The sequence below is a fragment of the Scleropages formosus genome, chromosome 2, assembly GCF_900964775.1.
Source record: "Scleropages formosus chromosome 2, fSclFor1.1, whole genome shotgun sequence".
Taxonomy (NCBI): Eukaryota; Metazoa; Chordata; class Actinopteri; order Osteoglossiformes; family Osteoglossidae; genus Scleropages; species Scleropages formosus.
In genome coordinates, this window is record NC_041807.1 from 30,916,384 (window position 1) to 30,935,556 (window position 19,173).

The 19,173-nt window shown below is 50.2% G+C and overlaps 1 protein-coding gene across 3 annotated transcripts in view; it reads left to right on the forward strand.

The window, feature by feature from the left end:
• cacna2d2a (calcium channel, voltage-dependent, alpha 2/delta subunit 2a) overlaps nt 1–19,173 on the forward strand; it is a 243,488-nt gene that overhangs the window by 113,714 nt on the left and 110,601 nt on the right. For all 3 annotated transcript variants that reach the window (XM_018737693.2, XM_018737694.1, XM_018737695.1), the window contains exon 4: nt 6,281–6,340. In XM_018737693.2, the coding sequence (XP_018593209.1) occupies nt 6,281–6,340 (60 nt within the window). The remainder of the gene's footprint in view (nt 1–6,280; nt 6,341–19,173) is intronic.

The window sequence follows — 19,173 nt, forward strand, 5'->3', positions numbered from 1 at the left end:
AGTGTGCATTTATTTTCTCTAAATGATCTGAGTTTGAAGGACTCAGCCAGTCCCTTCTGCCAGTTGCAGACACAATAAAGTAAGTGTGGCCAGATAGTTAGGTAGATCACACTTCATTCAAAAGTTTGACTGCGCTGGAATTTAAGAAGACGGCAATGGGGAGGGTGGATTTTTAATCATTCCTCGATTTGAATGCATGAGGAAGCAAGCAGATTTCAGGAAAGATTCAGAAGGAAATTTCACACATTCACTTATTTCACTCATTTCTGGAATGCTAATGAATAAGAAAGACACGGACTCTAATGCAGCGCTGTCTTTGCTGTGATCTTCAGAGACCCAGTTCATGGAAACGGTCCTGAGTGCGCTCCCGAAGGTCGGGATACAGGGCTGAAAGGGGGTTCGTTCACTCGTGGACGTGAAGGATTGTCCTCCAGCAGGAGACACACTCGCTAGAGAGATATGCTGCTGTTTTGTGCGGGGGGTGGGGCTGAAGACCTAAATAGGGACCCTTTGACATGTTAAACTCTTCCACAAAGACAATGAGGAGCCAAAGCGGATTGATGCCCGGGGGGCGTCCGGAAGCATTGAAATCTGCTCGCGCACCGTGTAGAATGGACCACCATCATCCCCCTACCCTCCCCCTTCACACAGGACGGCACTTTGACATGTCCTCATTGTCTACGGGCCCTGCCCACCTCAGCTGACCCCATTGTTGTTGCCCGCTCCAAGGGTCCCGGGAGTGTTTCAGCCTGATTTTTGCAAGTCGCATGACACACCGATGAGTCCTCCTTGTACTTTTTCTCCCCGAAACGCAGCGGGTCATAGCTGAAATTGGGAGGTCGGGAGCCGTTCCATGCGGCAGCATCTGCCATCTCTACGTAATTGCTTCTGTGACCTCCTGATGCCCATGCGACATCACAACAAATTTGTGACATGTCAGGACATTCGGTCCTCTGCGGGCTCCGTTCTGAGTGATTCTGAATATTCTAGAACACCGTTCTCTTGGGCAGCCGGCAGCGAACAAAGAAATTTTGATGAGTTGCAGGAGAGAGAGATTCAGGCGTTGTGCTAAATACGATTCGTGTGGTGCGCGCACACGGGCAGTAGTGGTTGCCCTGCAATCGGAAGGACTCGGGTTTAAATCCCCCCGTTGCATTACCGCTGGTCAGGGTTCTTACCCTGTATTGAACCCTAGATTGGTTGAAAAGTATCTCAGTATTCAAACCTAACTTTGTAACATGCCTTGTACAAAGGGTATAAGCTGAAAAGTTTAAATGCACATGTACAGATATTGTTCTGCTGCAATACTGTACATCCTTTGTACTTTGTGCTATTGAACCCAATACTGTGTTATATTATGAGTGCTTTCGGATGCAGCGCGGTTAACATTTTTACGTCTTCGAATGCAGAATAACTAATCCGTCTGTGCAGCTCGCTTTTATGGGATGCTGTGAGGTTATGAGTTGTTCGGTCAAATCTGATGATGGGTGAGAAACAATGTTCACCTGGGACACGACACACTGTAGGCGCAGAGTTGTGCTCGCAGGGCGCCTTTCGCAGAGTGCGCGCACTTGAAGAAGGTGTGTGTTTCTCTGTTTCTCTCACTACAGTCTGGTTACGACACTTCAGGACAATTTCCCGTTAACAGATCAGCTCCTTTTTAGCCCCTGGTGTGATGTCGGGAATGACTGTGCTGTGTATCAAAGGGCATTAGCTAATGAAAGACACACAGGTTCCTGTTGCAGTTTGCTGCTTTTAAGGCAGTCTTTTTCCCCAGTTCCTCCTGTGGGCCTTTAACCGTTTTCTTTTCATGCCTCAGTGTTTAAGAGCACGAAGGCAGCTTCCTCCTTGCTGTCCTTTTAGGCCAATCAATAATTCATGCTCCCCGCCACTGGCCCGTTCCCTCATTATCCCTGAAGAGCCAGTCGAGTGGGGGCACCTTCCTAGCCAAAACCCCACGACCGACGGTGAACCCCATGTGGGTCAGTCCCCAGCGACGGCATGGGCCCACCCTGCGCATAGGAAATCTCCTGAAGGGCCGTTTTGGAGATCTGGACTTTGTTGCATCGCGTTCAAAAGCTGCGCCGCACGTTCAAAGCCTCTTATCTCCGGCAATAAGAAATGGCGTGACACCCGTCCACGCGTAGAGTCTCAAATCATGGCAAAACACAAGGCATTTCAAAAAAAAACCGAGCAAAAAATCAGGGCCGAATGGAGGACGGCGGACGCCCCGGCCGCTACGTTTTTCAGAAGGAGAGGACGTCCGGCATTTCTGTGCCTTGTGCCGGTGTCACCGCACGGCTCCATCCCCGGGCGCCCGCGTGCCAGGAGATAAGTTTACGGCACCTGCATGTCAATTGAGGGGACCGTGATGGGGCACCGCGCCGTGACAGATGGGAAGCGTTTCAGCCGAGCTGATTTTCCAAAACAAAGCCCTTCCAGCAGTCCTGTGAGCTTGACCTCCATCCCATGCCCGCCACCCCCGAACCCCATCCTCTTTGCAGATATGACATGTCATTGAATAATGTTTAAAAAGCATCTCAGAGAGATATTACCAACTCAACTAATAGTGCTGATTTCAGGCAATTAAGCAATTTAACAGATGGCCTCCGGACCCTCGCTGACAGCCGTCAGTTTGTTCCAATGGATATCAAATATAATGGCTCCGGTCAATGAAGAATAAAACCCTGGAGAGGTTCAAAATGAGCTCTGGAGATGCTTGACTAGAGTCAAAGTCGAAGTGGGTGATGCTGATGTGGAAGCAGGGTCCTGTGTACAGAACCACCCAGATCCGCCGTGGAACGATCCGTGGAGACCGAGAAACATCCATCCGTTGTCGGTAACTGCTTGTGCAGCGCAGGGTCGCGGTGGTCTGGAGCCTACCCTGGAGTCACCGTGAGACGGGGTACACCCCGATCAGGGCGGCGGTCTGTCACGAGGCAACCCCTCACACGTACACACACTGAGGGTATTTGGAGTTGCCTTTTCGCCCATACAGTCATCCCCTGCGACACATCCATCTGACTTAACCATAGTCAGACTTTACAACGAGTTTAATTTAATACCCCTACTCCGGGTTGCGAGGCATTTCTTCGCATTTTGGAAGACCGAATTCTGATTTTGTACGCGGCACAAAACATTCACATTTATTCCTTTAAGACAGACGTTTCTGTAAAGCAACCCGCAATGATTACTATGCAGCGTTTTGCCGACGCCTTTATCGAAGGTGCGTTGCAGTGTTATATACGCCGCAGTAAAGAACATATCTGTGCAGCAGAGCAACGTAACGCACTCACACACATGCACACACAGAAATGAAACACACTTTAAGGGGGAAACTGGAGGAAACCCACATAAATACGGGGAGATGCGTGACAGAGGATTTATTTGTGATGGGGCATTTATATGTAAATTTATTCCGAATATTGGTGTTTTTATACTTGAACGTTTATAAGTAATTACAATATATATTTATAAACATGTTCTCTCTTGTAGCTCAACAGACATCGCTTTGACCGGTAGAGTATTCGTGTGCGTGACAGACTTGCCCAGGCCTCTTCTGCACATGAGTGTGTGTGTGTGTGTGTGTGTGTGTATATAGGTGGAGTGACAGTTGGTTAAACATTCATCGCCTCACTCTCAATTATTGAGGATGCTGCTTCGTACGGCTGATGCGGCAAAGCCGGCGATGGACCGAGGGCAGAGCGATTGGACCGGAGAGCCCCCACCGAGCACTAAACGGCGCTGCACGGCCTCTTTGATATTTTAAGTAAGGGCTGTCATTTCGCAAATAGGCACACTGTTTCTCATCGTGGCCGCGGGGCCCTTCTCCTCTGTCGGCTTCCTTATTGCCTGGTTAGCGCGTCCTATCGAGGATATCCGCAGCCGGCGGTTCGCCGGCGGACCTCGGCCGTGTCGCACATCCTTGCGCGTATCATTATGAGTCCTGTCATTATTAAGGGCGTTATTACCGCTACGGCGTTAGGGTTTTATTTAAAAATGCGTGGGCGCTTTGAGCTCGACGGTCGTTTCGAGGCCTTCTCTCCACTCTACGTGGTCATATTTAATGCACAGAAGCAAATATGTGACCCCCCCCCCCCGACCCCGCAGGTCCAGGGTGCAAAACCTCTTCAGAGCCATTGAGAGCCTCTTCCTTCTCAAGCCCCTCCCACGCACACCTAGAATTTCTCTTTCGTTTTGTTCAAAACCGACTGCTGTTTGTTATCTCGGGTTTCCTCTAACGCGCTCTATTCTGAAGGTCAGACGTCAGGAAACACGTCCGCCAAGGAAAGAACCGCTGCACCGCCTCAGCAAGGAGGGATTAAGGAAGCCGCCAAGCGCCCGCGGGGGTGAACTGCCTCTCGCGTTTCCGCCGCTATTGACAGCTTTTATCAGATCGATGAACTTAATGACTTTCTTAAGGCTCAATTGATGATTGGTGATTATGTGCCCTTCAACTCTGTGATTATCTCTGCGGCTTCTGAAAATATGTCCAACGAGGCGATGTTTTTCCGCAGCGGGCCGTGCCGTTCGGCGAATGTGGCGGCTGCCGAACGAGTAGCGCAACACGCCCGATTGCCGTGCGTGCCGTTATCCTAAAAAACAATATTGTTTATGCGCAGTTGCGACCGTTTGGAAGCGGCGTGGATTCTACCTCGATGTTTTTGTCCCGTCAGAAATATGGGCGCGCTGGTATTGCCCAGAAGCATCCTGTATAATAGGTGAAAGGGATGAATAAATAATGAGCAGAGCGGGTGGGGGCTCCGCTGAGCGATGGGGTCACCGGCACGAGCCGACCTGACATCTGGCAACTAGAGCCAAGGCGTGCGTACGAGAGCCGACGGTGACGCTCGTCAACACGCGGCGACCGTGCGAGGCGCTCGGAGAACTCGTGCGAATATTGATAAACGCATCTGTTAACGTCTCGGGTGGGATGAGGACAAGAGTGCGGGTGAGGACGAGGAGACGGGGGCAAGGATGCCTTAGCCAGGGAGACGGAACGAGAAGGCGAAGGGCGTCGGCGTAAAGGGTGGTCTCGCCCGATCCGACCAATGCCCCGCCCGCCCTTCGTCTTGCACCCGTCCATAGACTGCAGTTTCTCCAGTCGCTCTCAAAGCGGGACTCGGAGAGAGAGCCGATTTCCTGTGGTCCGCGTGCAGATTTCTGAGCTTTAACCTTCCCGCAGGGGCCCCCCCATCAGCTCCGTGAGACCCCCGGAGGCTGTTCGAGTGTCGGGTGCTCTCCGGAACTCCCGAACCCAGCAGATCACCGAGGTTGTGGCTGCGGCGCGTTTGAGCGTCTACTATACCGTATGTGTGTTTGAGCTCCGCTTTGAAAGGCTGCTCTTACGCTGTAATTGAAACGGACTGAGAGGCGACAGCTTCGCTGCACCATTCCGCGAGGCTAAAACGCCACTCTTCAGGGGTGTTTCACTTTTCCGCGCGTCCGCCAGCGGCGCTGTAATTGTGCGACGGCAATTAAATCGCTTGCCGTCGTACTGGAACGATCGAACTGCCCCGGTCCTGCCCCCGGACGCAAAATCAATGGGCGCAAAGCAGTGTACAAGTGTGTTAACTGTCCATAGCGCGATGCTCCGCAAGGGTTCCTGCGCTTGCCGCCGCCGCCGCCGTGTGTTCTTGGTGGAGGCCCAGCAGCCCACGAGCCTCCCGTTCCGACTGCTGGGGACTCGTACGCTCGCGCTGTCCCGCCACTTGCGACCGTAAATGACGGATTGCAGCTGTCAGGTTCGACTGAAGAGCTTTATTAATACCGGAGTAACAGAGCGCAGGAGGGCGGCTCATAACTACAGCACGGACTCTTAACGTGAGCCGGTTCTTGTGCAGAGTACCTGGGCCTTGAAACACAGATCGTACTTGCAGGCGTGAAGTTTAAGAAACGTTTATTGCGAGACCCATCCTTTAGAATGCGGCGAAAGAAGAAATGCAGCGACAGTCAAATGTCTGAGTGCTTAGAATCACGTTTTTCACAGTTATCCTGGTATTTTACGACATTTAATCCGCCGGGGAGCCCAGTGCTGTTTTCCTCAGAACATCCATTCTCTTCTGATTGGCGGTGAAGGAGTGGTACGATTTTATAGTTTCCCCCATTTATAGAACAAAAAACTAGTTGTCATAGGCAGAAGGTGCTAAACACGTACGAACAAACCTCAGCAAACGTGTGTGACGGCCATAGAGCCACCGAACGCGCGAGGCATGTAAACGTGGTATTCGTGGCCCTGTAATGTCTCACCTTTGACCTTTCGCCTTGTGTCCCCTTGCAGAGGCTGGCTAGAGAAGCAGAGCTGTTGCAGATGGAGCATATCTGGCAGGATGGCATCAAGGTAAGACACCTCTCTGTCTGCTCTAGCCCAGACGGTGCAGTTCCGTACCCCGCCAGTCGGGGGCGCTCCAACATCTTTTCAGAGTGCAGAGAAGGAGCGCAAATAAGGAAGGCTTCCAGAGATAGCAATATACAGTATTTCCCTGTTGCGAAAGGTGCATCCTGCTGCAGGGGATATGATAGCTCTCATGGAAATGAAGTGACGGAGTTTATATGTTATTACTAAGTTTCTCAACCGCTGCTCTGAAACGCCTGGCTGAAGCAACCGCATGTGCTGAGTATAGTTTAATCGGCGTGGCAGTGCTCCCTCTAAGATGATATTCTGCCCGATTGATTTTTCTGCTCTGCAGATATAACTTCTTTTTTGCATGCTGTTGCACTTCGCTGCTTTCTCAAGAAATGCATCTGACCGCAAAGGTCAGTGTGTGGTTGTATCCCGACACGGCGCAGATACCCTAAAGCACGGCTGGGTCACTTCTCTTTGTCTCTCAGACACTCTTCAACAACAGGTGTGGGTAGCAGCAGGTGATGTAGTGGTTTGAGCTGCTGCCTGTGGTTCTGAAGGTTGTGGGTTTGAATCCCACCTCTTGGGGTGGTAGCCTGATGTATGGTACTTACCCTGAATTGCTCCTCTGAAAGGTACCTGGCTGCATCAGCTACACTAGTATGAAATGTAAGTTGAACAAATGAGTGTGTAGCTTTGCTGGAGTGACTGTTTGGTGGCCCAAAGCATGGGCCTGATCTGCAGTGTTGGGGCTCAGCCAAAGAAGTGTAGAGTGATCACTTCCCTCAGCTTGTACAATACAGACTCTTGGAGAAGTCACATTGCTAGGTTGTGCTCTGTTGCCATGGTGATGTGGTGGAGCAAAGCCCATGGCAAGACCTGCAGGCACAGATCTGACATCACCTTGTGTGTGATGAGCAGAAGATGCATGATACATACATTCAGAAGATGGAAGTGGTTGTTTCCAAACAAACGTGAAGATGCTGTTTCAGTTAAGCAGCAAGGCCTGTGATCTAAAGCTTGTAGGTATCAATGTCAGCAGGAGAAGTGCTGCACATCTACTGAACATATGAATGTATCTACTGATTTAGTGGAGGCTTTTCTCTGAAATGATTTACAGTGTTGCAGGACTTACAGTTATTTATACAGCTTGGTAGTTTTTACTGTATCTGTTCAGGGTAATTACCTTGCTTAAGGGTAAGATGCGACCTTGGGTCCTTATAAATAATAAATATTTATTTGTTTTTAATATTATTCATTTGATATTATTTGCTCAGTTCAGGGCTCAGAATTTCTGCCTCAAATATTGAATTTACTCTGTTAGAGATTGCGGGACTTCTTTATTATTTTTAGAAATGATAAAAGAAGAAATAATTTGTAGACGTTAGAGAAATGTCATCTTGACAACCTGCGTGTTTTCAATAGGTCATACGTTCGTACTTTATGAAAAACCCTGCGGTTAAGCCTGTTTAAGATTGAACGGTTGCACCACCTTTCCTCTGATGCCTCTACGCTCAGCCAAGAAGGAGTTTGTGTTTCCAACGGTAACAACCTGTGCCACAGACCAGCCCTGTTGACCCCTATTTCCCCAGGAATTTACCTGTTGTCTGTTCCATATTGTCTGTTTTTGGCTCCACTGCTCTGGGATGGAACTGGCACATGAAAAAAACATTAAAGGGGAAGAAAGATGATGCACTTGCATCTCTTCAGCCTAAATGTTTCCGTTGAACATTCTCGGAAGGGCCGTCTCTCCCTCCGCTGTCAGTATCTGTGAAGTCCCTCATGCGCAGATACACCTCTCCTTTGTTTCTCTCAATGTTGAAAGTTGTGTTTGTGACAGTCACCACATGTGTCAAACTGACCTTTCCTAGCTATACACACACATGCACACACACATTGTCTAAAACTGCTTGTCCCAAGCGAGTTTGAGGCAAACCGGAGCCTAACCCAGCAACGCAGGGCGTAAGGCTGGAGGGGGAGGGGACACACCCAGGACGGGACGCCAGTCCATCGCAAGACACCCAAAGCAGGAATCAAACCCCAGACCCACCAGAGACCCTGGGCAAACCCACTGTGCCACCACACTCCCCGCCTTTCCTAGGTATAACTTGGCTAAAATTATTTTGTTGTATAAATAATTCCTACGCAGTAAAGCTCCTATGATACGCACGATGAATCCGTTCCAGGTGCCAAACCCCACTGCTCAGTCACACCCTCCTATACCTTCCTATACCCACCTGGTTCCGCCTACATACCCCCACGCTCTCCCAGTGTCGTTCATATTCTCTCACACCCCCACACTTCCTCAGCCCCACCCACATACTCCTGTACACTCTCAAATCCTTCACTGTTTTCCATGTATTTTACTGTTCATTCATATGTATTATTATATGTTTCATTATAGTGTTAGTTTGAGGGGGGCGCGGTGGTGCAGTGGGTTGGACCGGGTCCTGCTCTCCAGTGGGTCTGGGGTTCGAGTCCCGCTTGGGGTGCCTTGCGACGGACTGGCGTCCCGTCCCATGTGTGTCCCCTCCCCCTCCGGCCTTACGCCCTGTGTTACCGGGTTGGCTCGGGTTCCCCGCGACCCCGTATGGGACGAGCGGTTCAGGAAATGTGTGTTAGTTTGACTCAGTTTTGCTTCCTTTTCCACACCCGATTTTAGAACGAATTTTGGCACTGCACTTTTATTTTCTGGCCTCTTTTATTTATCTGCCTTTATCTGAATTCCCTTTCAATATCTCACCCAGTCCTTCTGCTTCCAATTCAATCACAGATGAAGCAAAGCAAGCGAACCCATTTGTGTCTGGTGTTATAGTCGCACGTAATGCCCGTCACCTGTCTGACCTTAAGTGCTGGAGGGTTGATCTAGGCTGGGCTAGGCACCTATGTCTCAAAGACTCCACGCTCTCTTGGGACCCTCAAAGCCCCCAGACTTCTGCTTCTCCAGCATGAGATGTCCACATGGGGCTTCCACCACTGACATGTGATCCTGCTGTACTTTGAAGGCTCATTTTTGCCTGTGCAACTGAGATCTGTACCTCTGAACGAAGAGCCCTTGATTTCTTTTTCAAGACAAGGCGGAGTGCCGAGCGTAGAGTTTAGGGTTTCCCACTGAGCGTCTGAAGGTTCGACCTTGAACTGATGTCTTTCTGTAGAGAACAAGAAGCTTAATCCCCCCCCCCCCCCTCCATCACCCATCAACACAGACATCAGATATCAATGTGAGCACAACACATCATCACATGAGACAACATCACACACATTGGGTATCAATAAGCGCAGTACACAGCAACACTTACCGCATCAACACCTGCATCAGATACCTGTAGAAAAACCATACTTTAACATGCCGGTCAGATGTCAATGCTCTAATCACATGTGCAGACATGTATCATGTTTCAACACTTACAGTACTGTGCAAATGTCTTAGGCACTTAGATGTTTCACAGAAATATTTGTTTTAGATGGTTGTTTAATGTTTTCTGCATTAGTGTCAATGGGAAAGAGCATATTTTAGGTTTCCAAGCATCCCTTCTGCAAAAAGTTACAGTATTACAGTGGGGGTTTTATATGTTGTTTAAGAAAGAAAGTAGACACACCCACACAGTCTGAGACCATTTGTCCCGAGTGGGGTCACGGCAAACCGGAGCCTAACCCGGCAACACAGGGCGCAAGGCTGGAGGGGGAGGGGACGCACCCAGGACGGGACTCCAGTCCCATCGCAAGGCACCCCAAGCTGGACTCGAACCCCAGACCTGCCATAGAGCAGGACCCGGTCAAACCCGCCACACCAAGCAGTTGTTGACGCTGGATGGTTACTAAGCTTTCTAGGAAGTTTATTAATTAAGAGCATTATTTTTGGAATCATTCTCACTTTACAGCCTTTTTCCCCAACCAAGTGCCTACAACTTTTGCACAGTACTGTATATGTGACAAAGTGAGATACATGACACATCCACACATACATCAGGCCTGGGCGCGAACATCTCCAGACCACTTGGTGATTCAACGTGACTCTTCTGCGTAATTATTTACTATTAAACAATGACGTTTCTCTCATGAAGGAGGGTGGTGAATGTTGAGAGAATACAACATGTTGTAGTTAAACTTTTTCACTCTAGCAGCGTTGGCCTGTTCTCAGGGCACATATTAATTTCACTTTCAAAAGAAATGTGCTGTATTTTTGTAACACAGACGAAAAGACATACACACATGCCAACGCCAGCTGTTGGCCTGACATACGCGCCTTTTTGTGGTTTTACGCTGTGACCCAGCTGATATTAAGTATCATTATACCGTGATTTTACAGTGTCGGTGTCATCTGTTCTCTCACGATCTGTTGCATATTTTCTTTTATCCTACCATCCCGTGGCATTTTCTCAGCTACACTGCGCTGTTCAGTTGACAGACAGGGACCTGCAGTAATTTGTGCAGCTACACGCAGCCTAAGCTTCTACATCAGCACTGGTGGGAAGTGTTTAACCACTAATAAAAAACACACACACACACACACACACACACCATCTGAACCGCTTATCCCATATGGGGTCGCGGGGAGCCAGAGCCATACCCGGCAACACAGGGCATAGGGCTGGAGGGGGAGGGGACACACCCAGGACAGGACGCCAGTCCATCACAAGGCACCCCAAGTGGGACTTGAACCCCACACCCACCGGAGAGCAGGACGAGGTCCAACCCACTGCGCTACCACACCCCCCGTTAATAAAAATTTAAGGATTATATGACAAGGCAATTCAGCAGTTATATAACAACGCTGTGATTGCGCAGACCTTCTTGTTGTACAGATTTTAAAAGGCAGAAATAGAGCATTCAGAGATCTTTTGTCTGTTCCTGGGTATTTTCCCGAAATATCGTGTGGTAAAACGGCACCGTTACAGGCACGTGCTCTTCCTCAGATCTGCAGTAATACAAAGGAGGGTAACGTGTCACATTTCGATATGGAAAACTTGTGGGATCTAAGGCTACAGAGATCCATTGAGTTCCATTCCTAAATGGCCCTTGAGTGAATGCATGAAGCATGTGGGTCGAGACCCGAGAGCTGGGGGACGCAGTGCATTTTCTCCTCTCCTCCTCCCATTTGTTTCGTGTCAGCAGCCAGGTTATGTCCCCCATACTACCTTCTGGATACGTACCTGCCGGCATGTGTGTAAAAGAGACCCCCTCTGTTTGTGTGTGTGTGTGTGTGTGTGTGTAAAGGTTTACAATGTGATAAAGTGGCCAGCAGACATCCCATCCCTAGGTTGCCACACAGAGTTAACCCAAACCGCCGTTTCTCGTCTCCCGGGAAACCGCCTCATGAAGCGAGGCTGTCATGGTACACTACCCACAAATGGATTTTTGCCCCCCCCCCACCCCCCCTTCTTCTCCCCAGGGATATTTGTGTAAAGGTTTTAACAGATTTAAAACAAATAGTTGTGCTGCCCCCTCCCCCCGACGGAGGCCCCGTCGCCACGCGCGAGCTACAGTGCTCCGGTTCTCTTCTCGCAGAGGGCCACAGTCGCAGTGTGTTGGCTGGTGCGTTGGGCTCGAGCCACCTATTCCCGGGTACCGAGCCAGTCCCCCTCCCACCACTGGGGCCCCCTGCCTCTCAAAGGGCTTCGCTGGCCTGTCTGATACTGCAGGCGTCACCAGATGCCCCCGAGGCTACAGTCTTTGTGTTTCTAAACATGATCCCCATCTGTGCGTGTGTGTGTGTGTGGACATATCGTATGCAGCAGACCTCTATATGATTCGTACAGTGTGTGTGTCTGCAATGTGGTGAGTGCTGCTACCAGACATACTGTATGAACAGGAATCATGGGCATTTCTGACGCTGGTGGAGCCGCCCTTGTGTCCGAGGCCCCTCCCACACACCTACTCCCACCCGTGACGGAAGCTGTCGCCTCAGCATCATCAACCGAAAGCGAAAGCCGCAGTGATTAAAGGAGGAATATACATTTTATTCATTCATTTAGCTGATGCTTTTCTCCAAATTGACTCACAGTGTTAGGTTCGTACGCTGAGCTGCTGACAGCTGTTTACCCACAGCCGGGGTATTCTTACCGTGTCAGCACAGGGTGGTACTTTGACCGAGGGTACAGCGGTAGAAGGAGGCGCCTTTAACCACTACGCCTCCCGCTGGCCCTGTTCCGAAGCTCGCATACAGATGTGATTGCGAGGATAGGAATACGAGGGATGGGTCTCTTCTTTAACTGTCTCTCTGTCGCTCCATCGTCTATTTAATTCTTTGTTTTTTAATCAGCCGTGGGGGAGAACGAAAAGTTTTGAAAATATCATATTGTGGGAAACGTGGCAGATGAGTCCCAATGGTAATATGTCATTAATAATGTATAAGAGCTGATTTCATTTGCCTTTGTAATTAGGACAGGTAATGAATCTCACCGGGGGGTGGGGGTCCGTAAACCTTCTAAATTATTCCTGAGGAAGAGGAGGATGGAGGGGGAAACAGAAATTGACGTATTGCGTGGATACGATCGCCTCCGTTTGGGCCTTTTCCTCTTTAAATGTACGTTCTTGACGCGCTGCGCTGAGTGACAGTTTAATTAGATTAGGAGCGCCTGCTCCGTGCGCATATTAAAGAGCAGCGCTCGGCGTCCCGGAGGAGACGGGGCCTCCGCGTGTGTCACGGAGCGGCCGCTTTAGCGCGAGGAGGCCGAACGCGGGCGACGGCGGGGGCCAGGGTCTCCTCCGCCGAAATCCCGCGCCGCACGGCCCGGCGCTCCGACCGGCGACGGCGTCGCCGCGGCTGTTCCACTTTGAGAAGTTTCAAATCTCATTTGGCTGTATCTGGCGGGCGCGTGGCGCTGCGGGGGCGCCTCTCTGTCTCGGGTTTTATTCCCCGCCGGATTACAGAAATACGGTGGGAGAAGCATTAGGTTGGGATGTGGTCAGGGTCAGCTTAAAAAGGATTAGTGCAGTCATTATAATTATGGGAGCAGAGATGTGCATACTCACCCAAGGCTCCAGGTTTGTGTCACGCCCCCTGTAATACTCTTAACACAGCTTGTGAGTTCGCGAGGAGAACACTCCCCTTCCTGTGTTAATAGGGCCAAAGCGAACAAACAAGAATTTAATAACACTCTTTTTCCTACAGTTACAGTTAGTCAGGCTAATATGATTATCCAAAGCAATTCCGCATCAAAATATGCGTTAATTGAACTGTAAATACTTGCAGTCCCCTGGATTTGTTACTGGGGTGCGTGCGAGTGTGTGCAGAGCGGAGCGCGGCAAGAATTCACAGGTGCACTGCTGTACATACATAGAGACACACACACACACACACACACACACACACACACACATACACACACACACACGTGTGTGCGCGTCACCTTGTTTATTACGCGCAGCTTGACTCCCGAGGCATTCGGTTGACCAGTTTGCCCGGGGTACCAGGCGCTCCGTCTTCCCGGCTGTTCCGGAGTTGTTGACCCGGATGAGGGCGGGAGTCCGAGAAGTTGGCGTGGACCCAACTGGAGGTTCGATTATTGTGGGAACTAAAACACGGAGTAAGCGAGGATCGTAGTCGGGGACCGGCGTGGGTCGTTCGAGGTGTAGACGTCGTCCTTGGGACGAGACGGGAATCCGAGTCGATCAGACGAAGCAGGAGATCTGAATCCGGGAAGGCGGCAAAACCGGGAACGAAGAGGGACTGGAAGGCCGAGGAGGTAAGCGGGGTTTTATCACTGTCGCAGGAGAAGAGGTTTACCCAACGAGGTTCCGCAACCAGGTGAGCCGGCACGGCCTCCTTTATACCCCGCCGCTCTAATTCGGGGCAGGTGTGGTCGATTGGCGCGGGGGCGTGACGGACGTAGGACGCACGCGTGTTGCTTTGCTTTCGCTCTTCTGTTCGGTTCCTCCCGCACAGGTGTTACCCACGGTGCCCAGGTGCGCTCGCACTTTACCCGGGTTTGGTGCCGTTCTCATTTAGACACTTTTACTTACGAAGTTAAAAAAAATGGTGACGGTCACCAGCCGAGACAGGACCGTTCGAGGTATGAGAATCCGACTTCGAGAGGAGTTTCATTTGCCGCGTCTGCTTCACCTCACAAGGAAATTCGTTGCGATTCCGTGGACTGGACTTGGGTGTTGCTTACCGCCCAACAGATGAATAACACAAGACATTTACTTTTATTTCATGACCAGGTGCTTTTCTCCACAATGAACACGGTATGGTGTTTAGTAGACAGCTTTACCCAACATGACTTACAATGTTACACTGCAGTAAACTCCCTACAGTCCCAACCATTTATACAGCAGCAGTGCGACACACACACACACACACACACACACACCCAATGGGCCATTCAGAGTCTCCCGTTCACCTGAAACAAATGTGTCTGAACTTTGGAAGGAAACCCCTCTGAACATGAGATACACATGCAAACTCCACACAGACCGAGCGGGGATCGAACCCGTGTCGAATCACGCTGCCCACGCGCTTTGAGACACCATATGAACTTGGTGTCTTGCGAATGTGAATTCATTTGCGTTGTTTTCATTGATTCCTTTTGCCTTTACATAATATAGCTACGAAAGAGCTGTTGAGCAGCGGCACATCGCCGTACAGTATTGTACAGTAATTCGTGAACAGAAATTGCCTTCTTATGCTCTGTTTTGACAACTAATGTGAGCTCTTGAAGAAATTGTCTCCATTTTAGTGGGAATTGATGATATTTTACCATAAATAGCTGTCAATGCTGAGACTGCAACCCATAAATACTTTTACCTCTAAAATTAATGGTAATTACATTTTTGACATATGAGGATTCACCTTACTTCTTAAGGCTGCTGCAGGAGGAGGAGGGATTTGAACCCAGGTCCTTCAGTTGCAAGGTGACGGCTGGAACCGCTACGCATCATGTTTCTGAATGTTTTACTTTGGACAATTACTGGAGAAATTCTAACTTTTCTCAAAGGTGCAAAAGCAGGATTCGAACCCTCAGCCCTGGATCGCCCGGTGCCCTGCCCGTTTATAAAGGACACGTTTAAATGGCATTCTTTGTTCGCTGAGGCAGCTACGTGGGCGCCGTGTTTAAAGCTGTGTGTACCGTACCTCGCTCGTACCTGCGCCGTGTGTACGCCGTGTGTACGTGGTTCACTGGAACCGCAGTGATGACGGCAGGCGCTCCGGCCCCCCCCCCCCCCCCCGCTCCGGGACGGTGCACCTTTTGTCTGGCAGAGTAGCAGCAAACAAAACGGTAGGTGGTGCAGTGCTTCGAGCCGCTGCCTACCTGGATTTGAATCCAGCCTCCCGCTGTAGTACCCTTGATCAGGGTACTTTCCCATAATGAATACAGTAAAAATTACCCAGCTGTGTAAATGGGTAAATCATTGTAATTAGCATAGCACTGTAAGGTACTTTGGCGAAAAGTGTCAGCTAAATAAATAAATATAAATGAAGAGCTGCCCCACCCCCCAGCGTGGCTCACTACACCTCCATCTTTACTAAGCCAGAGGATGCTGTGATGCAGAGGACTGGTGTGAGGATGCAAGTGTTATTAACACACACACACACACACACTGCTCCTCCCTTCCTGCCGCAGACACGCGTTTCTCTTCATCACGTCCTCTTTCCTACAACCACTGCCCGGCGTTAGTGTTAGGGTTGGCCTCATGACCCCAACGTCTAGAACTCTTCGCTCGAGCCGCAGCGTCGCGCACCATCCCTTCATCTAGAGCCCTTCGCTGTCCCCTCCGTGACGGCGCTTACGTTACGTTTTCTTCTGTCGAGTCGCGGCGATTAGCCGCAGTTAGAGCGTGAAGTTTTCACCTGCTCGTGTGTGCGCAGGCGGGCGTGTTCCCTGCCCCGTGCGCATGCATTTATTACAGCTATTAAGCACAATTACACCGCAGCGTTTTGTACCGTGTTACTCCTCAGCACCTCATTAGGCTCGCGCTCACGGCGTCATTAGAGTGTGGCGTCCCCATCGGGGTCCGGAGGAGGCGTTACCCTCGGGCCCCGAGAGCCGCTTCCTCCTTTGGGTGGGGGGGACTGCCACTGGCGCCGTTGGGTGATGGTCGCCGTCCACCGTGCCACCGTCACTTCGGAAATCCAGAGAGGGCTCTGCGTGCGGTCGGTCTGCTTGCGATGGGGTCCGGCGGAGCACACCAGCCGGTGTTGCTGTGCCTCGTGTCACACTGCTGTCATTGTGCAAAAAAATGTACAGCTCGATATCAGAAAAATTAAAATGTGGCCTGTTCTTTGTAGTATTGATGCTCCTCTTGCTCCAGTGATATTTATTCATGTAGAGACACTTTTTTCCCCAAAGTGGCTTTCAACATCGCTTTTGTATATATAAACCAAGATACTATAATAAGCTGCTTGTATTGACCTACCCATTCATACAGCAGGGTAATTTCTGCGGTGTCGATGCAGGGTAAGTCCCTCGATCAAGTGCGTTGCAGCCATAGTGGAGATTCAAAGCCAGGACATTCAGGGGGCTGAAGGTGAAGGCTGTACCCTCTATGGCACCTGTTGCCCCTGAGTGCCACCCAGCTGCTTGGCTGTGCGGTTGGATGGGGGTTCGGTTCGAACCCAGATCAGGCTCACTCTGTGTAGAGTTTTCATCTTCTGCTCGTGCTCACGTAGGTTTCCTCCCACAGTGCAAATGTGTGTTTCAGAACTGGTGACTCTATACTGCCCTTAATGCTCTGTGTGTAAGGGTGTATATACTGCCCTGGGTTCTATGCTTTCGGGATAGACCTCGCACCACCATGACCCTGCACTGGACAGGTGGTTACTGGTGATAGATCTATGATGTATATAGAGGTGACTCTGTATTTTTGTGGCACAGCAGCACGGTGATGACTGCACATAAATGGTGGCACTTGCGGGAGGGGATTGGATCCTGTCTTTCCCGATGAGGCCTTGTGATAATGAAGTTCTATTATTACCATGACACAGAAAATCACAGTGGAGAGAACAGGGCGAAAGAGGCTATGTCTAAAAACAAATATCGCTAATCATTTTCAGAACAAATCCGACCACCTTGGAGACCTCGCTGACATCATATGTCATGTATGTCAGTATGTTTTTGCATGGCTTTTACCGCGATATAAGATCCTGTGTTTACTGTTCTTCGAACCCTGCGTGGAGGTTCTGCACAGGGTGCGTGATTGGCAAGCGTGGGTACGACACACACACGCAAACAGGCACATGGTGGAACTCCAGTGTTCCCAAGGACAGCACTCTACCAACTCAGCCACGCCGCCCCACCACCCCAGCTCACTCTGAAGTGTACTGTAACAGTGATCAGTAGGGTCAGTGGAGCGTGGACACAGAGATCAGCCTGTCAGTCCTGCCAAAGTCCCCCAAATCCTAGCCCAAAGATTGATCATAAGAGCATGGTCATATCTGTGTGTCTGTCACAGTGTAGGGACCCCTGACTTTGTGCGACTGTCACTATTTAAGGACCCCTGACTGTGACTGTCACTCGGTAGTGACCACACGCAGTCAGAGTGACTGTCATTATTTAAAGACCCCCGACAGGGCCTGTCTGACAGTCACCGTTTAAGGACACCGTCGCATGATTGTGTAGAGACCCCAGGTGCCGTGTAGGTGTCTGGTACGAGGTGCTGTACAATTTACGGGATAGTCCAGCTGCTTGTGGCGGAGACAGCAGTAGCTTAATACAGCAAATCTGTTTCCAGTGGGTCTCCAGACAGGGACGGTGTGTAATGTTTGGGAGCAGGGCGTGTGACCCGGTCCCGCACGGGAAGCCGTCGTACCCCTGAGCAAGGTACTTTACTTCAATCAATATAGTATATATTCTGCTTTGTAGACAGGGCCCGCCATGGGCTGTATGGATGAAAGGATCTAATGAACAAACGTTTCTGCGGCAATTGCTTTATGGAATAATCTTCGCGACGATGAACTCATTTGTTCGGCACTCCGAATGAAATATAAATATATGTACTGTAAAACACTGCCCGACCTTATTGAAGATGGGGACTCGGGTGTCGACTCGGGCCTCGTCCGGATGCGGCGGTGGTGGGGCGGGGGAGGGGAAGGGCCCGCTGCGGGGCCCGCCTCATTTCATGCAGGAGGTGCGCTAATGATCTATTTGGTACCTGCGCCGGGCCATCTGCTGTGCGAATTCTGCGGGGCACACGCTGACATAATCATCTCGGGTTGGACAAGAACCGATCCCCGGCGTTTGGGCGGTAAATCAGCGCGGCCCGCGTTACAGGCGCGCTTGTTGACGCCGTAGCGCCGATATGAGGCCCGGCTGTTGGTGGCATTAGAGTTGCCGCTATTATGATCGTTGCGTGATTTAAGGTGCGCGTCCGCTGAAACGAAATGATGTGTGAAATAGACATTAAAGTGTTTTATTGGCTTTTATTTTGTCAAGGTCATCGGGCTGTCCTCACAGTGAATGTCAGCGATCTCCGCTGGATTGCCCTCATTTACACTGGTTCGAAAGAATGACTTGGGATTTTTTTCTGTTGTTGTTGTTGTTGTTTTCGAAGAGAAGGATATCGCGTTCGTCTTAATCTCCATTTATTAGGCGTAATAATATATGCCCGGTCCTCTTTCTGCTTCTGTTTCGAGGCTGTGCAAGGATTTCACAGGCAAGAGCTGTGTCGTTGTGCTGTGCCGCCACTGCATCGTATTATAGGAGCTACTACTGAACTACTATTGACTATTGAAACCGCACTTAGAAGGTTCTTTTTTAGGGAGTCATTGAGGAATTATCATAGCTACGTGTTTACAACTTTACAAGATGGATTTGTAGCATTTCTGTATTGTTAAGGCATTCTGTTGGGGCTCTATTCCTTTAGATAGTTTTACTTGAGAACAATGTTTT